Below are 25,914 nucleotides of genomic sequence, written 5' to 3'. Positions count from 1 at the left end.
GTGAAACTAAATAGTTTTACAAGTTACTCTTGCTATTGTAATTTCAAGTTCCAATGTTTGATGGCTGTAATAAAGAAGAAAAATAGGGCGTTCTGTGTTCTACTATATATGATGGTTTTAAGTTATTAGCTTATCACGAGTTACTCTTGGTATTGTATTTTGGAGTGTCACTGTTTGATGACTGTAATACAGAACAAAAATACGACCTTCTCTATTCCATTATAGCTGATGGTGTTTGATTTGATACAGGATTTAAAATGTTACTTCAATTGTTGTATTATATATGTGCAACGGAAGAAAAATATTAAAACAGTAGCCGAGAAGTTAGTTTGATTGAAAAGTTGCATTTATGTTAAATTTTGAAAGTTATATGAATCTGTGTACTTGAGTTAGTTTGATAGTAAAAGTTGCATTTGTATACGGTAAAAACCGGGTAAAGTTTGTCCGGTGAAACTCGGGATCAGCAAAAGGAAGAGAACGAACGGTAGTGTCTGATCCGAAGAAGCTTGGCATGAATCCGTTGTATCCGGAGATAACTCCTTATCGTGGTTGGTCCGGTGTCCGATCCTTATATGGCCGAGTTGGTTGTGGCCGTTCGCCCGGTTCGAATAGAGCGAAATCAGCCGTGGCCGTTAGTCCGGTTTCTTCGTGACCATTCTGATCGTGGCCGTTGGTCCGGATCATCGGTTATTCGCTCGCCACGTGTGGGAATCGCACTGCTCGACGCCGTACGGTGTCGACCGTACGACCTAACCTTATCCATATTAGGTTTTCTTTATCACAAAGGGGCCCATGATGTAGAGGAGGCCATAGGGGAAAAACTATAAATAGGAGGGCATTCTCTCATTTTTAGGGTTGGCTTTTCAGATCCAAAACTTTGTACTTTGCATATTTATATATAAAATCTCCTCTTTGGTTTCCCGAGATCTTGGTTCGGTTTCACAGCTTGAATAATTCGTTGAACTACTTCATTCAAATATTGCTTGAAATAAACATAAGATCTAACATAAAACACATAATTCCCAATATCATTATTCGGTTTTTGGCACATCAACTCATTATAGGGCCATCTCATAAGCAAAATACACATATACAACTTTGTTTATCAAAAAATAGATTAAAGTGCCACATATCCTATACCTCATTTACAAATTCAACTTATTATCCGATTTCTGGTAAAACGTGCTTTAGCGCCCACCGTGGGGCTAGGATTATTGTGGTCTTTAATCTCGCTCTACTCGATTTCGGTTCTGCGTTCGCCACCGCGAAAACGGACGAAATGGCTAACGTCAGAGAATACGGTCACGTCAACAACGAAATTGTGGCCGAAAATGATAACATCGGGTTGCGGGGGTTGCCGGTGATCCCGCCGCTCCGAATTCCGTCAATTCGAGAGGCCTCAAACGATAGAATACCGTGAACCGGAGAACGTCGCTCGCCGGCCACCGATCCTTTAAATACTTTTAATTCTCGTCACTTTGACCGGCACATGGCCGAAAGCGCCGGATGCCCATGATATTAATTTGCGTCTTATTTTTTGAAATGTTGCGGGAACAAAGAGCGCCTATTGCCGAGCAAGGAATCGCGATATCCCACCGCAAAGTCGGAAGGAAGATTCGGCTCCGGAAGGGTAGGGGTACTGCAACCCCCGAGAAGAAGCTCAAATGGTTGAAAGTAATGGGTCCGGAGCGGTTCGTCTACCGAGGTGTTGAGAATGCCGGAGACGCCGGCAAAACGGTAGACTCAACCGAGAAAGAGGTCGAGACCTATAACTCTCGAGTGGATCATATCCCGGGGGCTCCTCCCATTCTGAAGGGGCCGGATTCGAAGAGATATATTCAGAGGCCTTTTCCTCCGAGTGCGGCACCTAAGCTGATCCCGAAGAGGTTTAAGATGCCCTGATATCCAAAAAATATGATGGCACGACGGATCCTCAAGAACACGTAACCTCATACACTCCGTGCTATAAAGCGGTAACGATCTCGAAGAAGATGAAATCGAGTCCGTGTTGTCGAAAAGTTCGGGTAAACGTTATCGAAGGGGGCATTAACATGGTACGACCATGCGCCCGAGCATTCGATCACTTCATTTGAAATGTCACATTCGTTCATAAAGGCTCATCTTGAGCCGGAAGGTCCAAGCCCGAAAGGCGGATATTTTTTTGGATAGCCCAAAGGGACGATGAGTTACTACGGAGTTCGTCAATCGTTTCCCGGGGAACGGATGGAGCTCCCTCCGGTTCGGAGGAATGGGCGGCACAAGCGTTCACCAAAGGGCTTAATCCCCGAAGTTCGACGGCTTCTTCAAACTCAAGGAAAATTTGCTAGAATACGAGGCAGCAGACGGCGACGTACACAACTGGTACGAGTCCAAGATTCGAGTGGAGGATGATCAGCTCGAACTTCCTCCGGGTCCGGTAAATCTAGGTAAAGGACCTGAGAGATCTAGAAGAAATTTTGACCCGGAGATGCGGTCATCTAGGGAAAGATATCGGTCGTATCCTCAGTCGGAGAAAATAAATGTTAGACCGGAAAAATCGAGGTCCGGTCCTAACCAATACTCCGGTAGAGGAGACAGAAGAACCGAACGTCCGTCGAATAGCCGGGGGTTGTCGTTTAGAAGTGAAGCCGGAAGTTCGGCGACCGGCGAGGATCCGCCGAGAATATCAGAATACAACTTTAGTGTCAACACCTCGGACCTTGTCCGGAAGTGCGACGGGTGTCAAAGACATGCTCCGATGATTCATCAGTCCGGGGAGCTGCTACACTCAGTTGTATCACCCTGGCCCTTCATGAAATGGGAATGGACATCGTCGGTCCATTGCCATGGGCACCGAGTAAGGCCGCTTTATTTTGTTTATGATCGACTATTTCTCAAAATGGGTTGAAGCAAGGCCTTCGAGAAAATGCGAGAGAAAGAAGTTATTGACTTCATTTGGGACCACATTATTTGCCGGTTCGGTATTCCGGCCGAGATCACTCAGACAACGGCCGTTGGTGGCAAAGTTAATGATTTCCTCGAAGGATTGAAGATCAAAAAAATCAGGTCAACTCCGTATCATCCGTGTGCGAACGGCAAGCGAATCTACGAACAAAACGATAATTCGGGGGAATCGAGAAAGAGACTTGAAACGTCAAAGCACCAATGGAGGGAAATATGCAGGTGCTAGCGGGCTTACGAACCACATCAAAGTCGAGTACGGGGAAACACCCTTCTCGTTGGTCTACGGACCGAAGCCCTCATTCTCAGAGGTCGGAGAACCTGGTCTCGGCTCAATTACGCCCGACGGGGATCAAACGAGGAGGCCATGGCCGTAAAACTCAATCTCACGGACGAGCTACGCGAGAACGCGTTACCCGTATCGCGGCCCGAAACGAGAGGATGGAAAGGTACTATAACCGGAGAGCTAACTTCCGACATTTAAATTCTGGGGACTTGGTGCTCCGAAAAGTTACCTTGAACACCAAAAACCCCGATGAGGGAAAACTTGGTCCCGAATCGGGGAAGGTCCGTACAAGGTGATCGAGATAACGGGCAAAGGGTCCTATCGAGTGGAATCCATGGACGGGCGACGGTTACGCAACAATCGGAATGTGGCTCATTTGAAGAGATACTCTTCTTGTTGAGGTATGGACCTTTTTATTTCATTCACTTACCTTTTCTTTTTGCGGGGAGCCAGTGCCGTCGTAGTTAGCTTGTTAGGTCTGAAAACACGTGTTGCACTCTTTTCCTTAGCTCGGTTTTGTCCCAAATGGGTTTTCCGACAAGGTTTTTAATGAGGCGAAAGTACAACGTGTTACTAAAGTAAGAGTACAAATACCGGATATTCGGGGGTAACACCCTACGACCGAGGGCTGGATAGTGCTTACCCGACTTTACAGCTCGAATAAGCACTAGGGGGCTATGACAATATATTCCGATGTAAGGACCAAACGATCAAAAGTGAATCGTGTCCCTCTAATATTCACTATGGGAGAACCGTCTTGACCTTGTATTAGGTTTTGATGTAAGGACCAAACGATCGGAGCGAATCGTGTCCACTTAGAATTTGCCACGGCAAAAAACAGAAGGAAACAGATAAAGTCCTCATATGATGCACATGTACTTGCAGTTTATTGAAAAATCAAATTTTTTACATTTCGGAGTTGTCTTCCTTATAAATCACTTTGCTCCGAAAATCGGGCACCAGTTTATCCGTATATTCGATCCCGGACATTACGGCCGAAATACGGCAAAGGCCACAAGGTTGCGACAAGAAACCTTAAATCTTAATACCCCCGAATGGGGAATGCTACCAAAATTTGTTTAAGTAGAGATTCAAAAATTCCGAACTTAATCAAAAATAAAGGAATAGCCGCAAAATATCGGCTAAAATGCCTAACGTGATTCGAAGACGTCTGAATTCACAAAGCATAAATAAGTCCCGCGGGCAAACTTCTCTACTCAGCTCCCGGATAAACCATGCCGGATGAGATGAAAATTCTAGTCGAACAAGTCCGAAAAATCGACAATTGGACAGAAATCATAACAAACATTCAAACAAAAGAATGGTCAGCAGAAAGGATACGTTTTTTATATATACAAATTTTTTACACTTGAAATTTGAGAAAATTCAAAGTGCTATAAAGACAAAACAAAAGGGAATACAAGCCCTAGCTTATCCGGTATGACTGGAACCAGAATGCTCGGACTCTGTCCGTTCAGAATCATCGGAGTCGGAGTCAAGAGCTCTCTTTTTGCTTCTCCCTCGGTTCTTCTAGCCTCCCGAATAAGAGCTGGGAGATCGGTAAAGCCGCGCCCGGCTTCCTCAAGGGTGATTCTCCGATATCTCCACCGTTCATGTTCCACTGCAACCGTGGAATAGGCTTCGACAGCTTCCACACTCTTTAAGGTTTCTGCCAAATGGGCCTCAGCCCGGGCCAGCTTAACCAAGAGCTCATTCCTCTCTACATCGAGGACACTTCGATATTGATTGGCCGAGTCAAGCTCAGCTTTGAGTATATCATTTGCCTCGGTCATCTCCTCGAGTTTGGTTCTTAGCTCATCGTACATTCGAGCCCCCGTCTCGGCTTTTGCTCAAAAACCCTCATTCTCTCCGCATACTTAGCACTCTCGGATCCGAGTCGTCGGGCTCGGTGCCTCTCGGCCAAATTGGCGGCATCGGACTTAACCGGAATGAGTTCTCCTCGGAGTTGGGAAATGGTGGTTTCGAGCTCGCTCAGCTTGGAAGAAAATCGAGCGTTGGCTTGACTAAGACCGATTTTCTCTTCCTCCAGAAGCCGGTTCCTCTGCACAACCCTAGCTAACTCATCCTTCAATCGAAGGTTCTCAGCCTTTGTTGCATCAAGCTCGGGCTGAAGGTTGGCAAGGGACACTGCTCGGCTCAGCTCGTCTTCCTTTATTTGCAAAAGGTGCTGGAATTTCGTCGTTTCTCGACCTTGGGCATCCAGCTGGCCTTTAAGGTCATTAATCTCTTGTTGGGCCCGGATAAAGCCCTCGTTTACAAGCACCACGCTCTGCCAAAGAAGCAAAGACATTAAAAACCAGAAATTAGCATCAAGTTATAAGAGGCATGGGCTAGAAGGCCTACCCGATTGCTCGCATGCATTCTTTCGTTAATCAGGCTCTGCCAATGGATTCCGGCCATTTTCTTTTTGTCCGAGTCCGAGACGAGGGGCCTTAAGTAGCTTGCCACCCCCACCGACGAGATAAGAAACCGCAATCTTCCTCGGACGATGAATTACCGATCCGGTTCTCTAGGTTCCACGCCGGGAGCCGAAAGATGCTCACCGTGCTTTCCCTCGCACCGAATCGGTAGATCGATTGGGCGCCCTCGTGACCAGGGATGGGAAGATGGCCAACCCGGCCTCCCCGGTAACAGGAGGAAAGTGTCCAAGAACATCTCATCTAGATTATCGAACTCAGAGCAAAGTGGGTGTGGTTGGAACAAAGACCGGCACCCCTCGAGGAAGTGAGGCTTCAAACCGGTGACGGGGCCCTCGACAGCAATGAGCCGGATCTTCCGGTGCCTCGGTACCCGCGGACTCGACTCTTGTCCCCGGTTCCGACGGTCGGCTCGAGCTGGGATCTCGTGGCCTTTGCGGAGAGAATCTCCTCGAAGACTCTTCACCCGTAATATCAACAAACTCAATAGACCTAAGAGGCGTTGCGTAAAGAATTTCTTCCCCACCGGTAGGCCGAGCCGGTGGAGGTCCTTCCTCGGTTGAAGGGGGTGGAGCTGCAGTTTCCTCCTCCGGGACCGACTCGAAGGTAGGGGCCACACCGACCCTACGAACGATCACGTCGGACTCCTCTTCATCTCTCAGTGACCGGACGACGCGCCTTGCTCTTTTTCTTGGCTTGTCTCCTTTATCCGAGGTTTTCCTTCGTTTTTGGGCGGCAGCAATAATTCTGGATGACCCGGCCGAATCGAATGCCGGTGTCGGCACAGCTTGCTCTGTTGCTGTCCCGGGTCTGGCTTGCACCGAACCTTTCGGTAAACCTAAAATCGAAGGGTTATGGGTGAGAACGAGTGAAATTAAAAAAAGGCAAACAGTACGTAATACTCGAATTCAAAGTGGTGTTACCGTGGTTTTGAGCAATCCATCGGCCACGAGCCAGGATTCCCCATGTCAACTCTTCGTGTGAATGACGGTCAAGGAGCGCCTCGACCCACTCGTTCATATGTGAAATGACCGGGGGTATCCATGCCACGACTATAGAGAAGAAAAAGGAGAACGTAAGCCCGAAGGATTAAATTAAGGAAAATAAGAATAAATTGACATAGTTGGGGTCGAGGAACTTACGGTTGTCATTCCATTTTTCCGGGAAGGGCATGTATTCCTCCGGGATAATATCCGAGGTCCTCACCCGAACGAAGCGCTCTAACCAGCCCCGGTCTCTATCTTCGTCCATTTTTGAGAAGATCGGATTCCTACCTCTCTTGGCTAATTTTATTACGCCTCCCGAATCGTCTTGGGGAATAAAGGCGGATCAAATGTGCCATCGTGAATGGTTTCTTGGCGTTGTTGGCCAACCGGAGGCAAGCTACCGTCCTCCGTTTATCGGTCCAATTTGTGCAAGGGTCACATTGTAGGTCCGGCATCTCCCGCATGACCGGATCGATTACGGGTTCCGAACTTCAGCGTGAAAGGGTAAGTGTAAACATATAAGAAACCCTCCCGGTGGTCGGTAATAGATTCATCCGAACCAGGAGCAAATACTTGCACCGGACGGTTATCCCATCCGCAGTCAGTCCGGACTAGATCGAGCCTATCCTCGGTGATGGAAGAGGGATATCGTCTTACGTCGTATCCTCTATCCGAGACTAGCGAAGGTTTCTCTGCTTCAAACTCTTTGTTGAAGTTGGGTTTGATCGGCACGATGTCCAAAGCCGTAGGTTCGGCCACATTCTTTCCCTTCGGCTGAGACACCGGCTCTGCCCCGTGGGAGGAAACCGAGGGAATATCCTGGGAGGTGGTTTCAGTATTGGCAGACATTTGTGATGGGTGAATTTGATAAAGAGATGAAGGTAAGAAGATGGAGACAGTGAAGCAAATAAAATGGAGCACCAATGGAAAAATGAAATGACGTTTCAATCAACAGAGCGACACTTGAGCAGAACGGTTTCCTTGCAAGCAAGTTTGAGTGGCAAATATGGGTGATGAGATGACACAATCAACGATGAAAAGGAAGTTAGAAAAGATGAAATGAAGAGCGGTAAAGAAGAAGTGAAGAAGTTTCAGTGAAGATGATGAAAATGAAGAAGTAAAATGAAGAAGAAGAACGATGAAGGCTATATATACACACGTTGGGCGGGGCGGTTAAAAATTTCGACCAACCGGCTAGCGCCACGTGTCCCATAATTAATGAAAACGTGATTTGAAAGGACGTGCGTAACGGCGGTTGCAGAGCTTGGACCTGTCGGGTTACGACACGTGGCAGGTGGCAGAAAGAGGCGATAACTGTTCCCGCCAAAACAAGAAGATAAGAACGAGCCAATGTGATCCTCGGTTGCACGATTCATCCACTTCCCGTTACTCCGATATGATCTCGGTCCGGAAAGTGTGGGGACTATCTGTATACGGTAAAAATCGGGTAAAGTTTGTCCTGAAACTCGGGATCGGCAAAAAAGGAAGAGAACGAACGGTAGTGTACGATCCGAAGAAACTTACGATGAATCCGTTGTATCCGGGAGATAACTCCTTATCGTGGTTGGTCCGTGTCCGATCCTTATATGGCCGAGTTGGTTGTGGCGTTCGCCGGTTCGAATAGAGCGAAATCGGCCGTGGCCGTTAGCCGGTTTCTTCGTGACCATTCGATCGTGGCCGTTGGTCCGGATCATCGGTTATTCGCTCGCCACGTGTGGGAATGCGCCACTGCTCGACGGTCGTACGGGTGTCGGACCGTACGACCTAACCTTATCCATATTAGGTTTTCTTTATCCTAAAAGGGGCCCATGATGTAGAGGAGGCCCATAGAGAGAAAAACTATAAATAGGAGGCATTCTCTCATTTTTTAGGGTTGGCTTTTCAGATCCAAAACTTTGTACTTTGCATATTTATATATAAAAATCTCCTCTTTGGTTTCCTGAGATCTTGGTCCGGTTTCACAGCTTGAATAATTCGTTGAACTACTTCATTCAAATATTGCTTGAAATAAACATAAGATCTAACATAAAACACATAATTCCCAATATCATTATTCGGTTTTTGGCACATCAACTCATTACTAGGCCATTTCATAAGCAAAATACACATACACAACTTTGTTTATCAATAAATAGATTAAAGTGTCACATATCCTATACCTCATTTACAAATTCAACTTATTATCCGATTTCGGGGTAAAACAAAGATTAATGTTAAATTTTGAATATTATACTTGTAAATTGTAAGAATTGTATAAAATATTACTGGGAGTGTATAATGTCAAACATCGTGCGATGTCCCAAAATGGAAACAAATGTCATCTAAAAATTGTTTTCTTACTTTGGGTCACGTATATGACCTCAATTTGTCACTGTTTTAGAGTTGCGGTGCGGCGGCCGCAATGTAAAGCTGGAAGCTGAGAATGAGATCAACTAAAAAAATGAATAAACAAATGGCTTAGGAAATAGGAAATTGATAAACAAAGCTAAATGGCATTGACAGCTCTAACTCAAAGGATTCTGTAAAGTGTGTTTAGATTGAAACATTTATATAATTTACTATAAAAAACTATTCTCCTTACGTTTTAATTTATGTGAACCTATTTTTTTAATAATCCGTGTAAAAAAAATGATCCCTTTTCATATTTAAAAATAATTTACTTTTATGCATATGATTTATAACCACACAAAATATATGTGACTCATTTAACATCACAAATTTAAAAGTCATTCTATTTTTTCTTAAACTCTCTGACAAATCAAATAGATTCACATAAATTGAAATGGAGGGAGTATTTTTTATTATTGAATATTCTCTTAAGTCTTATGTATAAATTTCTTTATTCCTCATTACTTAGCTCCTCGGTCTAAATTTATATATGTGATACTTTTTTTTTTTTTTAATATAGAATGACATCTTTTTACAGTTAGTACTCAATTCAACTTTAAATTTCTCATTTCATCTTTGATAAGATGATTTATAGCAACATAAATATTTATAACTTGTTTTAGACAATAAATTTCGATGGTTTTTCTTTCATTTTTAAATTATGTGCTCAATCAAATATCAAATAGAGTAATATTTATGATTAAATATTGACAGCTGATAAATTGTATGAACATGGGAAAAATATTATTAAGAGCAACAACAACATTTATAGTCAATCCAAATTTATGATGTCTAAGTTGATCTCCAAGAAAAAACGTCGTACTATGCTGATGAGTTATAAGTTGAAAATAAATAAAGGTGAAAGGAATACTCAGTGGGGCCCTTGTTTAGAAAACTGATAGTTCCAAAATAATTGGAGAATCAGTGTGTGGTATAAGAAATTTTATTTTAGTAAAATAGTCAAATCATTGTAATTCGAAGAACATAACTTCAGAAACCTTTTTTCTTTTTCTTTTCACAATCTTCTTGCAACTCCCTTTTTACTAGCAGTGTCTCAGACTGAATACAATTTTAAAAAATATATATAATCATTTTTAATAAACATAATACAAAAGATTCACAAATAAGGTATTTGCAGTGTTAACTGTGTCATAATAATAATAATAAATAATAAATTATCCGTTCACTTTATTTGTCATGATTTGACATAGCATAATATTTTATACTATAAAACAAAGAGGAGTAATTTAAATTTGTAGTGTTAACTGTGTCTTACTATTGATGTCATTTTAACGTATTAAAATTTGTCATTTTAAATATTACATAATATTTGTGTAATTATTAAAACTTTTACTAAAATAGTATAAAAATTAATATTTTTAAAGATTAATAAAATTTTCGTGTAAAATAAGCAATAATGTCTTTGTTTGCTTTGGAAAGAGCGTAGGGAAAAATAGTCTCTTTTGGATGAGTTAACTGATAAGGCTCCTTGTCCTGGAAAGTTGGCTACGTGGCACGTGGCACGTGTGGTCGACCTGTTTTTATCAAACTAGTGTGTGGTATAAGATATTCAAGTGTGAAAATAATTCACTGGAAGTAAAGAAAACGTGTTGAAGGATCGAATTTGGAAGAAAATTCAAGTGAAAGATGCACTGAAGCTTTAGTTTCCATTGACTACCCCTGAACTATGGTTAAAAGTATATTACTCCCACCGTTCACTTTTACTTGTTTACTTTAGACTTTTCATGCTGTGTAAGCAGAAGTGCGTAATTTATAAATATGCCCATATTAATTTATGCATATTTTTATTAAATTTAGAAAGTGATTTGAAGTGAATAATTAATATTATGGATAAAAAAAAAAATTATATTCTCTTGATCCGTTAAAAGTGACCAATAAAAATGAAAAAAAGTGAAAATTTATTTTTAAAATATTGAAATTAAGTAAAAGTAAATGGAGGGAGTAGTTTAGTAAGATAAGTCAAGATTCATTGAATTATTAACTAAAAGTGAACGGAGGGAGTAGTTAGAGTGATAAGTCAGATTCATTGAATTATTAAATTATTAAGTAGACAAGTGTCAAAAGATTAAGGTACAACAGGACGAAAGGGAGGAGAATGGCACTGGATAGACGTACCTTACACAGACAAATCAAATAAAAGTATTATATTTTATCATTTCACACGTCCCTCTACAGACATTTGCTATCTAAAACAAGTTCTCTTGGAGGAAGCCAGAAAAAAAACCTCACTTATAGATGGAAGAAGCAAGCTCGATAAAGCGAGGTAGCTCTTTGAAAGTTCCTAGCGTCCGAGAGCTGGCAAAACAAGAACGAGCAGCCGTTCCGCCGCGATATATTCGTGATGATATCGAAAAGACATCCTCTTCCATATTATTGCCTCAAGTTCCAGTTATTGACATGGAAAACTGCTGGAAATTGGAGATGATGATTCAGAGCTTGAGAGGCTTCATCTTGCTTGCAAAGAATGGGGATTTTTCCAGGTAAATTATGTTAGGTTTAAGTTGTGGAGAAATGGTACCATTTAAACCGGTCTAAATAGGTATAGTAGTGCTATGAATGACCCGACTGCTGGTAATAGTATGAGCAAAAAAACTTTCCCCTGTGCTTCCAGACATGTTGAGTTCGTGTTTCTTGCAGGTGGTGAATCATGGGGTGAGTTCATCATTGGTGGAGAAAGTGAAGTCCGAAATCCGAGCATTTTTCGATCTACCAATGGAAGAGAAGAAGAAGTTTGAGCAACAAGGAGATATTGAAGGATTCGGGCAAGCCTTTGTTTTCTCTGAAGAGCAAAAGTTAGAATGGGGTGACTTGTTTTACATGATCACTCTCCCTACCAATTTGAGAAAACCTCACTTATTTCCTGAGCTCCCTGTCTCACTTAGGTAAAAGTGGATGCAGTATTGCTGAAATGCCTTCTTTGCAGATATTCTTCAATGGACATCATAATAATTAAGACTTTGTTATAGATGTTAATCATTCAAATTTATTCAGATCCATTAATACCTAGTAAGTGGTTTTAACGGAAAAAAGCCATACTTAACATTTGAGATTTGAATGATTAAAATTCAGATCTAAAAAACAAACACACTTATTGGTCGAGATCTCATAGACCAAAGCACACTGAAAGAACCTACCGATTCCAGATCTTCCTAGTCATAGCAACCAGAACGGGTTAGCCTTCTTGAATGATTAAGATTCAGACCTTCACTAAATACAAATAAATGAGCGTGTAAGAAAATATTCAGAAGTTAATTTAAAGTTGCGGAGTTGAGATTAACCAGACTTGTTATGTATACTTTATGTTAGAAGTTGTATATCTAACTCGTGCCTTGATCTTCACTAGATCTCTTCCTCTTTTGATGCTAAATTGTATGATATGATTGGATACTTAGGAAATATAATGCAGGGACATAATGGAAGCACACTGCGAAGAATTCAAGAACCTAGCAATAAGCATCCTGTGTCAATTGGCAAAGGCTTTAAGGATGGATGAAAAGGAAATGAGAGATTTATCCAGTGATGGTATGCAGATGATAAGGATGAATTATTATCCACCTTGCCCTGAGCCACACAAAACCATTGGCATAAGTCCTCATTCTGATGGTGATGCCCTCACCATCCTTCTGCAATTGAATGAAACTGAAGGTCTTCAAGTTCGAAAAGACAGTATCTGGGTGCCTGTAAAACCCCTCCCAAATGCTTTCATTGTGAACGTTGGTGATATGATGGAGGTATATATATATATATATATATATATATATATATATATATATATATGAGTTTCAAAGTTTGGTAACTCAGTGAAAATGCAGCAAATAGATAAATAAATAGAATTAATTACTAATCCATTTTCTTGCAAGTTAGCTAAACGTTATATAATCTTATTTTTGAAAGAAAGAGCTCATTTTCTAATATTTATAATGTTTGCATATGTTATTTGACTGGGCAGATATTGAGTAATGGTGTTTATAAAAGCATTGAGCACAGAGCAGTAAACTCAAACACAGAGAGGCTATCTCTTGCAACATTCTATGTCTTTAACCTCGACTCTGAATTGGGACCTGCACACAGCCTGATTGGACCAAATAATCCTTCCATTTTCCGAAGAGTTCCCGTACAGAGATATTTGCAGGATTATCTTGCACGAAAACTTGATGGAAAATCGTTCATTGATCACATGAAGGTAGAGACAGAAGATGACGAATCCTAGGTGGCATTTGATACTCTACTTGGGTATTACCTGATTTATATCCTGTGACATTAAATTTTGTATAAGTTACTCTTGCTATTGTAATTTCAAGTTCCAATATTTGATGACTGTAATAAAGAAGAAAAACAGGGTACTGTTCTATGTTCTACTAAATTATGATGGTTATTATCTTATATTCATCTAGCGAAATATTTCACGAGTTACTCTTTTTTAATTTGGAGTTTGGACGAACAAAAATAGGACGTTCTCTGTTTTATTATATATATACGCGGTGTTTGACTTAATATATATGATTTAAAATGTTACTTCAATTGTTGAATTATATATGTCCAGCGGAAAAAAATAAATTTTGATTATTGTATAAATTTGTTTTATTGATAAGCATATAATATAAATCTGAATACTTGTAAATTGTAAGAATTGTATACAATATTACTGCTAGCGGTATAATGTCAAACATATTGCAGTGTCCCAAAATGGAATAATGTCATATAAATTAAAACAGAGGAGGGTACTTAGATTTGGAATAATCTTTTGTTTGTTTTAGACAAGTTAGTTAAATGTCTGACATTGCTTCCTTGTTTTAAACAACACATGTCAGTCTTGCTCTGTAGATTTATTGCTGGATTAGAAAATGGAGGTAGAGGCTTTAGTGTCGCTTCATTGTTTGCAGTGGTATTATGCTGCAAATAGATTTTGAAAGTTGGCGGGTACATGTAAAATATTCAAATGCCCTATTTGTTGTTTTAAAATGAAACTATCCACCCCGACTTTCACCTCCAGTGGCGGGGGGTTTGGCTGTTTTCTTTGTTGTGAAGATGGTGACGAGCTGGCAGTGGATAATTCCTGGAATTTCTGAAAACTACAAAAATTGTTTTGTTACTTTGGATCACGTATATGACCTCAATTTGTCATTGTTTTAGAGTTGCGGTGCGACGGCCGCAATGTAAAGCTGGAAGCTGACGATGAGATACACTAAGAAAATGAATAAGCAAATAAAAGTACTATAATTTACACGTTATCATTTCACACATCTTTATACATATATACGTTTGCTATCTAAGACAATTTCTCTTTAGAGGAAGCCAGAAAAAACATCATTTCTCGATGGAAGAAGCAAGCTCGAGAAAGCTAGGTAGCACTTTGAAAGTTCCTAACGTTCGAGAGCTGGCAAAGCGAGAATTAGCAGCCGTTTCGCCGTGATATATTCAATGATATAGAAAAGATATCCTCTTCCATATTATTGCCTCAAGTTCCAGTCATTGACATGGAAAAACTGCTGGAAATTGGAGATGATAATTCAGAGCTTGAGAGGCTTCATCTTGCGTGCAAAGAACGGGGATTTTTCCATGTAAATTATATTAGGTTCTAAGTTGTGGAGAAATGGTCTAAATAGGTATATTAGTAATGCTATGAACGACCCAGTATCAAATAGTACTGGTAATTAATATCAGCTGATGAACGCTCTCCCATGCTTCCAGACATGATGAGCTCGCGTTTCTTGCAGGTGGTGAAACATGGGTTGAGTTCATCATTGGTGGAGAAAGTGAAGTCAGAAATCCGAGCGTTATTTGATCTACCAATGGAAGAGAGGAAGAAATTTAAGCAACAAGAAGGGGACGTTGAAGGATTCGGTGAAGTGCCTTCTTTGTAGATATTTTCAATAGACAACTTAATGATTTTAAAACTTTGTTATAAATTTTAATCATTCAAATCTATTCAGACCCATTAAGTGGTTGTAAGGAAAAAAAAACGTACTTAATGATGAAGATTCAGGCCTAAAAAACACACTTAGGGCCTGTTTGGAAAGCCACCCAAGTAATTGGAATTGGGTGTAATTATACAGTTTGGCCTGTTTGTTTGACCAAGTAATTATACAGTTAGGTGAAAATTGGGTGTAATTACACTCTCCAATTCTCAGGGGAGGGGGGGGGGGGGAGAATTGGGTGTAATTACACCTTGTAATTACAAGGTTATTTTTTAGTTTGTTATTTAATTTATTTTTAATTTCTATTATTTTAATTTCTTTTGATTTTTAATTTATTTTTTATTTCTATTATTTTAATTTCTTTATTTTTTATTTCTATTATTTTAATTTCTTTTTTATTTTTACTTTTTAAGTATTTTTATTTTTTAAAATGTACTTTTCTTTTTATATTATTTATTTTTTATTTCCTTTCTTCTCATTCCCAACCTTTACTTCTAATGGTTCCATGTAATTGCTCGTATTTTTTATTTTATTCATTTAGCATAGCCGTGTTACTATTCTAATTTTTGAAACTACACCTCTTAATATTGAAAAGAATGAGTCATTAACAAAGTTGGCATATAACGAGTGACGTTATTAAAGTAGAATTTCGTTGTGAATGAGGTTATAGACTTATATTTTCCCTTTCTTTTGAATTGTTTGCTTAAGTTGCGTTGGAACTTACTTATGTAATGTTGGAATTTGACATAAGAGTATTATGTCAAAAAATTTCTTTTGGATTTTGAATTTAGATTATTTTTTCAATTTTAATTTATTTGCTTTCACATTGCATGTTGTTTATTTTTCACTTACATTTGATAGATTTTTTGTGTCAAACATTTGAATAATATTTTTGCATTATATTTATAAATATTTTTTTTTGTCAAACATCCGATCCATGACGTTCTCACAAAAAAAGTCTTCTTTTAAGTTTTATAATTAATTAAAATTAAATATTATTAATTTGAAAAATATATATCAATTATTTTTTACAATATTAGTTACAAATATATGATTATTAATTAATATATTTTCAAGAAACAATGTGTTATTAAATAACTAATTTAATAATATTTATAAGGGCAAATATTTTTTAAATATTAATTTTAATTTTTTTATCATTAAATTTTATTTTAAATTAAATTAACTGTGTAATTACACTTGTGCAACCAAACAACACGCTTGTAATTACACTGTAATTACGTTATAACAAACAAACATGTCGTTGTAATTACACTACGTTGTAATTACTAGGCTGTGTAATTACTACCCTAGTAATTACACCAATTCCATCTACCCTAGCAGTATTTTACTGCGCTAAAGGATATTCCATCTCCCCTTTAGGGTAGTAAAATACTGCGCTATAGGAGTCCCTATTTTCCAAAAAAAAACCTCTTATTACATTTTCACACTTTTTTACGTACTTTAGCCGTATATTAATCATGCTTTGAGACTCCGGAACTTCAATATTTTATATAGAACCCTACTTATTTTTGTGTGATTAATAAGGTAGGCTCAATACATCAAGGATACGCAAAAATTCGGATTGTCGTTTTAGTGGTTGAAAAGTGCTCGAAGTCCATTTTTGTTTGAAGACTTGTAGTGCTTAGCTTTACGTTATTTATGTTTTAGGGTTTTGTGTTATTTTTAAATTAATGCTTAACTTTATTTCGAATGTGTCACATTTTTTTTATTATCAATTTAGGATGTGACACTCTATAAATAATAATAAAGACTAAGATAATATTTATAAATATAAATAGAAACGCTTTAAATATACAATATTTACTTAATCGTTCTAACCTCAACATGCGTAATCGTTGTACGGCCACCAGCTGCAATTGTGTTCAACAGTAAAAAAAAATTATTTTAAAAACGTAACAATTAATACAATTAAATAAATCTAAATACAATAAACTTACCAATGCCTCGTACTGCCCTGCGAGTGCTGAGTATCCTACATCCCTTACGGGATGCAAAGCTAGGTTGCCGATCAATCGGCGTGTGATCCGATAATACCAACGCATGTAATCCTGAATGGGAGTCAAATGGCCGACCACTGCTAAAGTGCCTAACCTGTGTTCCCAACGGTGGAGCTGGACAACCATGAAAGCCAGAAATTCATCATCAACGACGGCCCGATTGTCCCACTGGTAGTGTCGGAGCTCATGACGAACGTCAGGGGGTATACTCTGTGTATGCCCAAACTATTGTAAGACGCGCTTTGGCATGTGGTCCTCAACGATGTCCAGGTGTATCAATGGACACCACGACCTCTACACCCCCTGACCTGCCCTGCAAAAGGCCGGCAACCCATCCAATATAGCAGCGTACGGCGTCTATATAAATAGCTGCATAACATATAAATACAAATTAGTGATCACCAAGTAGAAAAGACGTTTAATTAAATTAATAATATAAAGTTAAATAGTTTTACCGCATCATCCGTCATGTGATCAAGCTGGTCCCGGAATGGAAGAATACTGTGGTGCATATCCACATCCCGATCAAAACCCGCCATCCACCTCCTCGCATAGGGCATGTCAATATCGAGGTGATGCCTAGGTACGGGCTGATAAGGCGGCATCCTCTCCCACACCTATAACTGTAAGCAATATTAGAAGATACGATTTTTTAGTCGTCGTTTCAAGAGGTTTGTTTACATTAAAGGAATGCACACTTAAAATATTACCTGAAAAAGAATAAAAAATCCACACACATCCCTGACAGCACCAATAGATGCTTGGCATAGGTATCTGTAAAGGTACGCCAAAACAACACCGCCCCAGCTGTAGTCTCCTAAGATATCCAGATGCTCCAAGAAGACCAAATATCGTAAACTAACAAATGCCCTTGAATAACAACATGCCCTTGAATAAATAGCGGCATGATGATCAACAACGTCCTGCTGGGTGCCGTCCTCAACAGGAGGCTCTGCCTCCAAATAAGTGCAGAGTGCACTAACCTGAACCCGACTCTGTCCCGAGATCTGGCCCTCGGCATCAGGCACGAAGTCGGTGAGCCTAGTTAACTCCATCACCCATGTACTATCAGAAGGAGGCTCGTACCGAGTGTATAATGGCTCTCTATCTACTCGCAATCCAAAGAGGACCTCCACATCCTGAAGTGTAATTGTGGCCTCACCGGTGCGAAGATGGAATGTATGTGTCTCCAGCCTCCATCGCTCAACCATGGCCGTAATGAGCGCCCAACCATGCAATACCCGACCAACGGACAAAACAACGATAGATTCCGCCCCGAAACAATATCTCTAAGACGCAGGGGTGTGGGGGGCGCTCGCGTAAAAGAGCCCACGCTCTCTGCAGCCTACGGGGACGGAGCCTAGTCGATATCCCTATAGTACCAACCCATAATAACTCTGACCTATGATTGTCTTGCAAAGACAATACTGATCTATGATCGGGCCCCGGGGGAACATTCGGATCCATGAAAGAGTCGGGTTTGTAGAAACTAAATTAGTCATTATTCTTGAAATTAAAGAGAAATATTATTAACTAATTAATCATTTGTAGGGAATATGTGAATTATGTTGTATTATATCTTCTGAATAATTAACATGGGATAAACAATTTCACAAATAAATAAAGTAACAATGGCATAATTAACATAATTGGAGGTTACTATATTTTGGGGGTATGTAGTCTCTATGTACGTGCGTTTCACGAATATTTCTTGTTGATTTTTATAATATTATTTATATTCTATTGATAAGTAACTTGAAAAAATAATATCTACTTATTATCTTGAATACAATATTTATTTTGAATGTATAAAAATCAAATATTTACTTCCTCGCACGATTCTGAATATTTGATTTGGTAATTTTGTTATCAATCTTTAGTAGATAGTCTTTTCCAAAAATTATTTTCACTCTCCAACCAAATATTGGAAGAAAATAATTATTTTTCAACATAACTTTCGTCATATTAAATGTGCAGTAAATTTAATATGTGATAGTAAGGACACGAGATTTTGAATTATGTGATGGCAAAGACTTTTAAGTTAATTAGTTTGGGAATCGAAATTCAGCAAAGAATATTTGTTTAGAACTCTATTTTGAATATGTGATATATTTTTAGTTGATCAAGTAGCCAACACAAATATGATAAAATTAGACTAAAAGAGTATATTCGTTGACTACATATTTTTCTACAAACTTTGCATTTTATCGTTAACGTATGTATTTATGAAATTCATAATAATTTTTATTTCCGTGAACATAAATATTAAAAGAAGAACTTTAACTATTCTTTTTTAGATAATCTTTTTTTATATAACATATATATATATTCATGCTTTTAAAATAATATAATTTTAATAATTCATAATAAATTAACAAAATAATAATTCATTAACAATTAACAAAATATCAATTCATAATCAATAATTAACAACTAAGTAATTAATAATTGCATATTTTACAAATAATAGTACATTACTATATTAAACAATTCATAAGCAATTAACAAATCATAAACAATTAACAAATTAACAATTCATAAACAATTAATAAATTAACAATTCATAAAAATTTAACAAATTAAAAATTCATAAACACTTAACAAATTAACAATTCATAAACATATAACAAATAATGAATTAGCCAAAAAAAAAAAATAGCAAAAAAAGCCACCGCCCTTTGCCCCCGATCAAGAACCAAAAAGAAAACGAAATTTGATTTTTTTTTTTTTTGGAAATTAACGACGATTAAATGTTAAACATGCTTAGAATATAATGTATATAACAAAATAATAACAAAAGTTCATAGTAGAAAACCTTAGTCGAAATTTTTTTTAGGGTTGTTTTAATCGAGTTGTATGCCGCTTTTTTCCAAAATTCGAGCTTAGAATCTTGCTCCTTGACTTGAATATACAGAGAATCTAAACTTTCCCGACGAAAATTAATAGAAAACGACGTTTTATGAAGTGGGGACCACCTTGAAATTGCCTCCAATGGCATTTTTGAATTTTTTTTTTTTTGCTTGTGGAGGGACTAGTGGTGGAACCCCATGGGGTTTTATGTTGGTTGCTATAGCGTAGTATTTTACTGCGCTAAATGAGAGAGAGAAATATCCTTTAGCGCAGTAAAATACTACGCTAAAGATACTTTTGTACCAACTTTTTTTTTTGGGGGTATTTTGATTCACTTGGATTTTTATTGGGTCATTTTGATTCCAGACTCATACACAAACACCTCAAGTCAAATAAAGGAATTCTCTAAAGTTTAGTGTCTGGAACATGACATTTGTACTTTATCGAGTCTGTATGGACACAAAGGTTTCATGAGTAGTTCTCGATGATCAAGGAATACCCTCTAGTTTCCTCTGGAGCTCCATTTTTTCAGGGCATTTGCAGTTTGATTCCATTCTCTAAAATAATGTTGTATAATTATGGCCAATTGACGCACAATCTGATTTTCCTCTTCAGTTACATAAAAAAGTTGTTACCGTATCCTTGTTCTCCCATTTAGCATATTGACTATATATCAATAAGAAATCACATCTTCCGAAAGAGGTCAAGGGACTATTTCAACTAGACAAAATGCAACTTCCTAGTATAAGGAGATCTTGACTTTGTTGTTGAATAAGTGTTGGAACATCCTCTAATCAGATGCCCAAGGAGGCTCCATAATATTTCCAGATATATTCGCAACCAGTTTACCAGTCACAACAAAAGTCCCCTTTCATCAAATGTTGTCCAAATCTAATCAATCTATATCTATATCTATATTACATTAAAAGCATGAACTCCAAAACTTAAAAGTTAAATTACTAAAATACCCTTCTTAAAAACCTAAATACCTTACTTCATTTTTTTTAAAAAAAAAAAAAACATATTACCCAAACCCAGACTAAATAACCGATGTGCCCCTTTAGAGAAAAAAAAAACCCTGTCTTTCTTTTTCTCAAGTTCGATTAATTGCTCCCGCTTCAAGATTAATGGGTTTACTTTTCCTTTTGGGTAAAAGTTGCATGCCGAATTTCGTCTATGTTTTCTTTTCATGTATTCAAGTTTTCACCCAATCATATACTTTGACACTTTAATTTTGCATATGTTTGTTCTTCAATCTTTACTTTCTACAAGAGATGGTGAGAAGTATAAATTATGATGACTTTAGTTTAGTTTCAGTTGACTAGTCACCAAAGCAAGAAAAGTGCAAATGAATTACTGTTACAGGTAAATTTTAATCCAAACAATTATATCCATCAAGGGATTTTCCATGACATGCATGGGAGCATATCCGTTGAAACAAAACAGTGTGTGGTAGCAATAACAGGGAGTACATAAATTTCAGTATGGCAATGTGTGAGGAAAGTTTTCTTATAGATCACAAAAAGCCCTTCTCGTGATACATCGTGGAAGTCACTTCCCAGTAGAACATTTGCATACATATAAAAAGGCACAATGTTTGGCCTTTCATGTTTGCTATGTTATTAATTTCAGGAGATCTTTGGTGTGTCATGTGTGCCATGTCTTGGTAATTCAGGAGATACGTTATCGCTCTTCAACACGAGCCAACAAGTTTTGACTTGGATGGCGGGAGCCACATCATCAAAACAATGAATTAAGAGGAAACCAACAACAAAAATACGTTCGACTTCTTATCCCGTCTTTTTATTTGTTAATTATCCACCTTTTGTGATTTTGGTGACTTTGATTTCTAAAATGGTTATCATAGATTTGTTTGGGATGACCTCCTTATATATGTTGTGTTTTTTTTTTTTTTTGGTGAAGAAATTTTTTTTTATTCATCTCCACGCGAACATTTACAATGAAGAATATAATACCCAGGAGTCAGCTCCTCTATTCCTAGTGTTACTCTGCCCTTTTGGTTCTCTACTTCCTTTTACACTTTTCCTAATCTATCGAAGTATACTCAGCACCCAGTTTTTGTCTCTCCTACTCTGTTTGTTGCATATAAATGTATCTTGTCTGTATTGAATCTCCTGTTTAATCTGATCAATTATGTGTGATGGTCTTGGGACCTTGTGATCCCAAAGTGACGTGTTCCTTGCTTTCCATATTTTGTAAATTAAGCTTGAGAGCACCGCTGTTACCAGCTCTTTGCTTCTTTTCCCTTGTGTGCACCGCGTTAGTCTTCTCCATATCCCCGTTAATTCCCGATTCCGTATCCCTTTGCCCCGGCCAATTCAAAGTTTCTCTTAGGCATTGTGTCGAAAATGGGCACTCAAAAAATAGGTGCTCCACATTTTCGGGTATGCTCCACATAGTAGGCAGTCCATCTTGGCTTACACCCATTTTGTGCAGCCTATCTTTGGTTAGGAGTCTTCTATGCATAGCTAACCAGCAGATAAAGTTGTGCTTAGAGACGTTGCCTCTACTCCACACCCATCTGCTCCAAGCCCAGTCATTACTTTCTCCTCTGCGCCAAATATACCCACTGCTTATAGTATATTTGCCCGCTGCATCCAGCCACCCTTGATTCACATATCCCGTTGCAAATATGTCCCTAATTTTACATACTTTCTTCCAATACCAACAAAGAATCGCAGGATGTACATATTGCCACCAATTGCACCCTTTAAGTAGACATGATTGATCCACTTTACCCACAAAGTTGTCGCTTTTTGGGCTAAATTCCATACATATTTGCCTATAGCCGCCTCATTCCACGTGTTACATTCAGTGATACCTAGCCCTCCTTGTCTCTTCGGCCTGCATACAAGGTCCCAAGCTACTAGGGGCGTTTTGGTAGTGTTTGTTTTCCCATCCCATAGGAAATTTCGACATATAGTAGTGATCCCCTTCATCACCTGTTTTGGTAATATGAACATTGAGGCCCAGTAGCTATGTATATGTAGGAGCACTGAGTTGATTAACATAGTTCTGCCTGCATAGGAAAGGTGTCTAGATCCCCAGCTTCTGATCTTAGCAGTGAGTTTATCGACTAGTACTTCGCAGTCCATCTTTGAAATTCTCCTGGCTGATATAGGGACACCCAGGTAACGAAATGAGAGTTTCCCTATTTTATATCCAGTTAGCTCGCAGAGGTCTGCCACCTCTTGTGTTCCCATATTGGCACTGAAAATATTAGATTTAGGTGCACTAGTCGTCAAACCTGAAGCACTGGAGAATGTCATCAGCCCCCGTAGCATCAATATGACCGATTGGAGGTTCCTTTTGCAGAAGAGTAGGACGTCGTCAGCAAAGCATAGATGATTAAGCTTCAGGCTTTTACATTTGGTGTGATATTGGAATCCCTCTTGGCTGGCCACCACATTCATGATTCTTGTAAAATATTCCATGCAAATTACAAAAAGTAGGGGGGAGATGGGATCTCCTTGTCGCAATCCTCTTTGGCCTTTGATTTGACCATAGATCCCTCCATTTATAGCCAATGAGTACTGGGTGGTGGTTATACACGTCATTGTCCATTTGATGAATTGGCTGGGGAAGTTTAGGGCATGTAGCATCTCCTCCACAAACTTCCACTCTACACTGTCATATGCTTTTTTTAAGTCAATTTTTATAAGGCAACTTTTCGTGGTTTGCTTCCTGTTGTACAATCTAACCAAGTCCTGACAAATCAGCACATTTTGTACAATGGTTCTGCCTGCAATGAATGCGCTTTGATTGTCCGAGATAATGTGGGGCAAAGACCTGCTTCAGCCTGTTACAAAGTACCTTCGAGATCACCTTATAGACGGTATTGCAAAGATGCTATTGGCCTGTAATCATTCACTGTTTCAAAGATGTTCGCACTTGGGTACCAGTGTTATGGTAGTGTTGTTCCAAGCTTTTAGTATTTTCCCAGACCAGAAGAATTCCTTCACCCCAGCTATAAGATCTTCTTTGATAGTTCCCCAGCAGTCCTTGAAAAATTGGCTTCCAAGCCCATCCGGTCCTGGGGCCTTATCTCCATTTATAGCCCAAAGGGCCTGCTTTACCTCTTGGTCCTCTACTGGTCGGGTCAGCATTTCCCTTTGTTCCATGGAAACAGTGGGTCCTTTCCTTACTGTGGCACTGCAGACATGTGTTCGATTTGGCTGCGAGGTGCCTAGAAGCCCTGTATAGAAATCCATAAATGCGTCCGTAATGCCCTTCATGTCTGTGCTTTCATTCCCTTGAGCATCTCTGATTGTGAATATTCTATTTGTGCATCTTCTTGCTTTGAGCACACTGTGGAAGAATTTGGTGTTTAGATCCCCATACTTAAGCCATTGTATTTTGCTTTTTTGCTGCAGGTATTTTGCCCTCGCTATTGTCCATTTCTCGTATTCCTTGTGCAGCTTCATTTCTCCTTTATCGCGCATCGATCCGCAGCCGTTGTTGTAGGCTGGTTTGACAGTGTAGTAGTTTCTCCCGAGCCTGCTCAGTGCTCTTTTCGACTTCATGGAAGCTTTCTCTGTTGATCTTTCTCAGCACTGCCTTTACCCTATTCAATTTACCCACTACTTGATACATTCTTGTGCCTGTGATGGGTTGCTCCCAGCTTTGCTTCACAGTATCTTGGAAGCCTGGAGCCAAACTCCACATATTAAAGTATTTGAAACTAGTAGCCTTGTTAGGCATACCAGTCTCCCAATTTATCATACCCGGACAGTGATCAAAGAGTCCTTCATTAGCAAAGTGCACTTCCGAGGCAGGAAGACTAGTGATCCACTCGCCATTCACAAGTGCTCTATCAATCCTGCTGTAGACTCTCGTGGACTCTCCATGTTTATTGTTCCAGGTGTAGAATGAGCCAGATGACTTGAGATCTTGTAATCTACATATATCAACACATCGTTTGAAATCCTTGGTTTCAGCAGCTGTTACAGGGCTGCCCACCCTCTCGTTCCCATTTAGTACGTTGTTGAAATCCCCCATCACCACCTAAGGGCCTTGTATGGTATTATGGATGGTTTCTAACTCGTACCACATATCTCTTCTAAGCGCTTGGTCATTAAAGCCATAGACCAGTGACACTTGGAAGTGTTTTCCTGTTCCTCTATGTTGCACCTCACAGTGTATCACTTGTGCGGACATACTAACGATATTCACACTATATATCATAGGTTTCCATAGTAGCCATATCCTCCCACCCGGATGTTTGGATAAGTTGGTGCTGAACGACCATCCATTACATAGGTTAAGGGCTGCTCTCTGAGCTTTGTTGCCCTTAACCTTAGTTTCTAGGAGTCCAAATAGGCCAGCTTTACTATTGTGCAGGAAGATATTCATCTCTTTCTGCTTCCCTAGCCTATTTAAACCCCTAGTATTCCAAAATCCGATGCTATCCATTGGCGGGGGGTTGGCCCCCACCCTTCCCACTTCCTGAAATCTCCTTAGTCACTGCTTCTATAGGGTTAGAAGTGCCCACTGCTGCATCTGTCACCCCTGCCCTGTTATTCTTTGCTTGCTTGTCATTCGTTGATGTATTTTCCTGCCCAGGTCCAATTTTTTCCCTCTGTCCAGTTTGCACATCTTCCTTATCCTTGAGTAGCCGAAAGGAGTTGTCAGTAGTTATGCTAGTGGTCGATGTAGTAGCTGTCTGTTTGGCTTTCTTGGGATTCACTTGGACGAACCCCTCTCTATCTTTTTGTTGGCCTTCCTTTTCTATCTGCACCTCCACCTGTTTCCCTTTCACTATGTCCTTGTTCCGTTTCCTGCACACTTCTTGTGTGTGCCCAAAATTCTTGCAATGTGCACACAGTACTGGTCTCCATTCATATGTTACTGCTTGTTCCATGATTTGGCCTTTCTCATTCTCAAACATCACAAAATCTGGGCAAGTTTGGTTCAGGGGCACTTCCACCATTATTCTTGCATACATCAGCCTTTCCCTCATATTTGTCGCACTATCAATCTTCAACGGCTTACCAATTAGACTAGCAATTTTCGTGAGGGCAGTTTGTCCCCAATACTTAAGTTCTA

General features: G+C 39.2%; 2 protein-coding genes and 1 pseudogene across 2 annotated transcripts; 1 reads left to right on the top strand and 2 right to left on the bottom strand.

The window, feature by feature from the left end:
• Window positions 1-11,211: 11,211 nt before the first annotated feature.
• Window positions 11,212-13,442, top strand: LOC132043220 (codeine O-demethylase-like; annotated as a pseudogene).
• A 4,254-nt stretch (window positions 13,443-17,696) lies between these two features.
• Window positions 17,697-18,209, bottom strand: LOC132047700 (protein MAIN-LIKE 1-like). Its single transcript, XM_059438708.1, has one exon. It carries the CDS (start codon window positions 18,207-18,209, stop codon window positions 17,697-17,699), a length of 513 nt encoding a protein of 170 aa, XP_059294691.1.
• A 6,091-nt stretch (window positions 18,210-24,300) lies between these two features.
• On the bottom strand, window positions 24,301-24,867 carry LOC132047699 (uncharacterized). Its single transcript, XM_059438705.1, has one exon. It carries the CDS (start codon window positions 24,865-24,867, stop codon window positions 24,301-24,303), a length of 567 nt encoding a protein of 188 aa, XP_059294688.1.
• Window positions 24,868-25,914: the final 1,047 nt, after the last annotated feature.

The sequence above is a fragment of the Lycium ferocissimum genome, chromosome 2, assembly GCF_029784015.1.
Source record: "Lycium ferocissimum isolate CSIRO_LF1 chromosome 2, AGI_CSIRO_Lferr_CH_V1, whole genome shotgun sequence".
NCBI lineage: Eukaryota > Viridiplantae > Streptophyta > Magnoliopsida > Solanales > Solanaceae > Lycium > Lycium ferocissimum.
Note: the sequence above shows the minus strand (reverse complement) of the source record. Positions and strands in the feature narration are given on the sequence as shown.

Coding starts and splice junctions, on each gene's coding strand:
- LOC132047699 (XM_059438705.1), bottom strand. CDS start 24,867: ATGGGGGATTTCAACAACGTACTAAATGGGAACGAGAGGGTGGGCAGC.
- LOC132047700 (XM_059438708.1), bottom strand. CDS start 18,209: ATGGTTGAGCGATGGAGGCTGGAGACACATACATTCCATCTTCGCACC.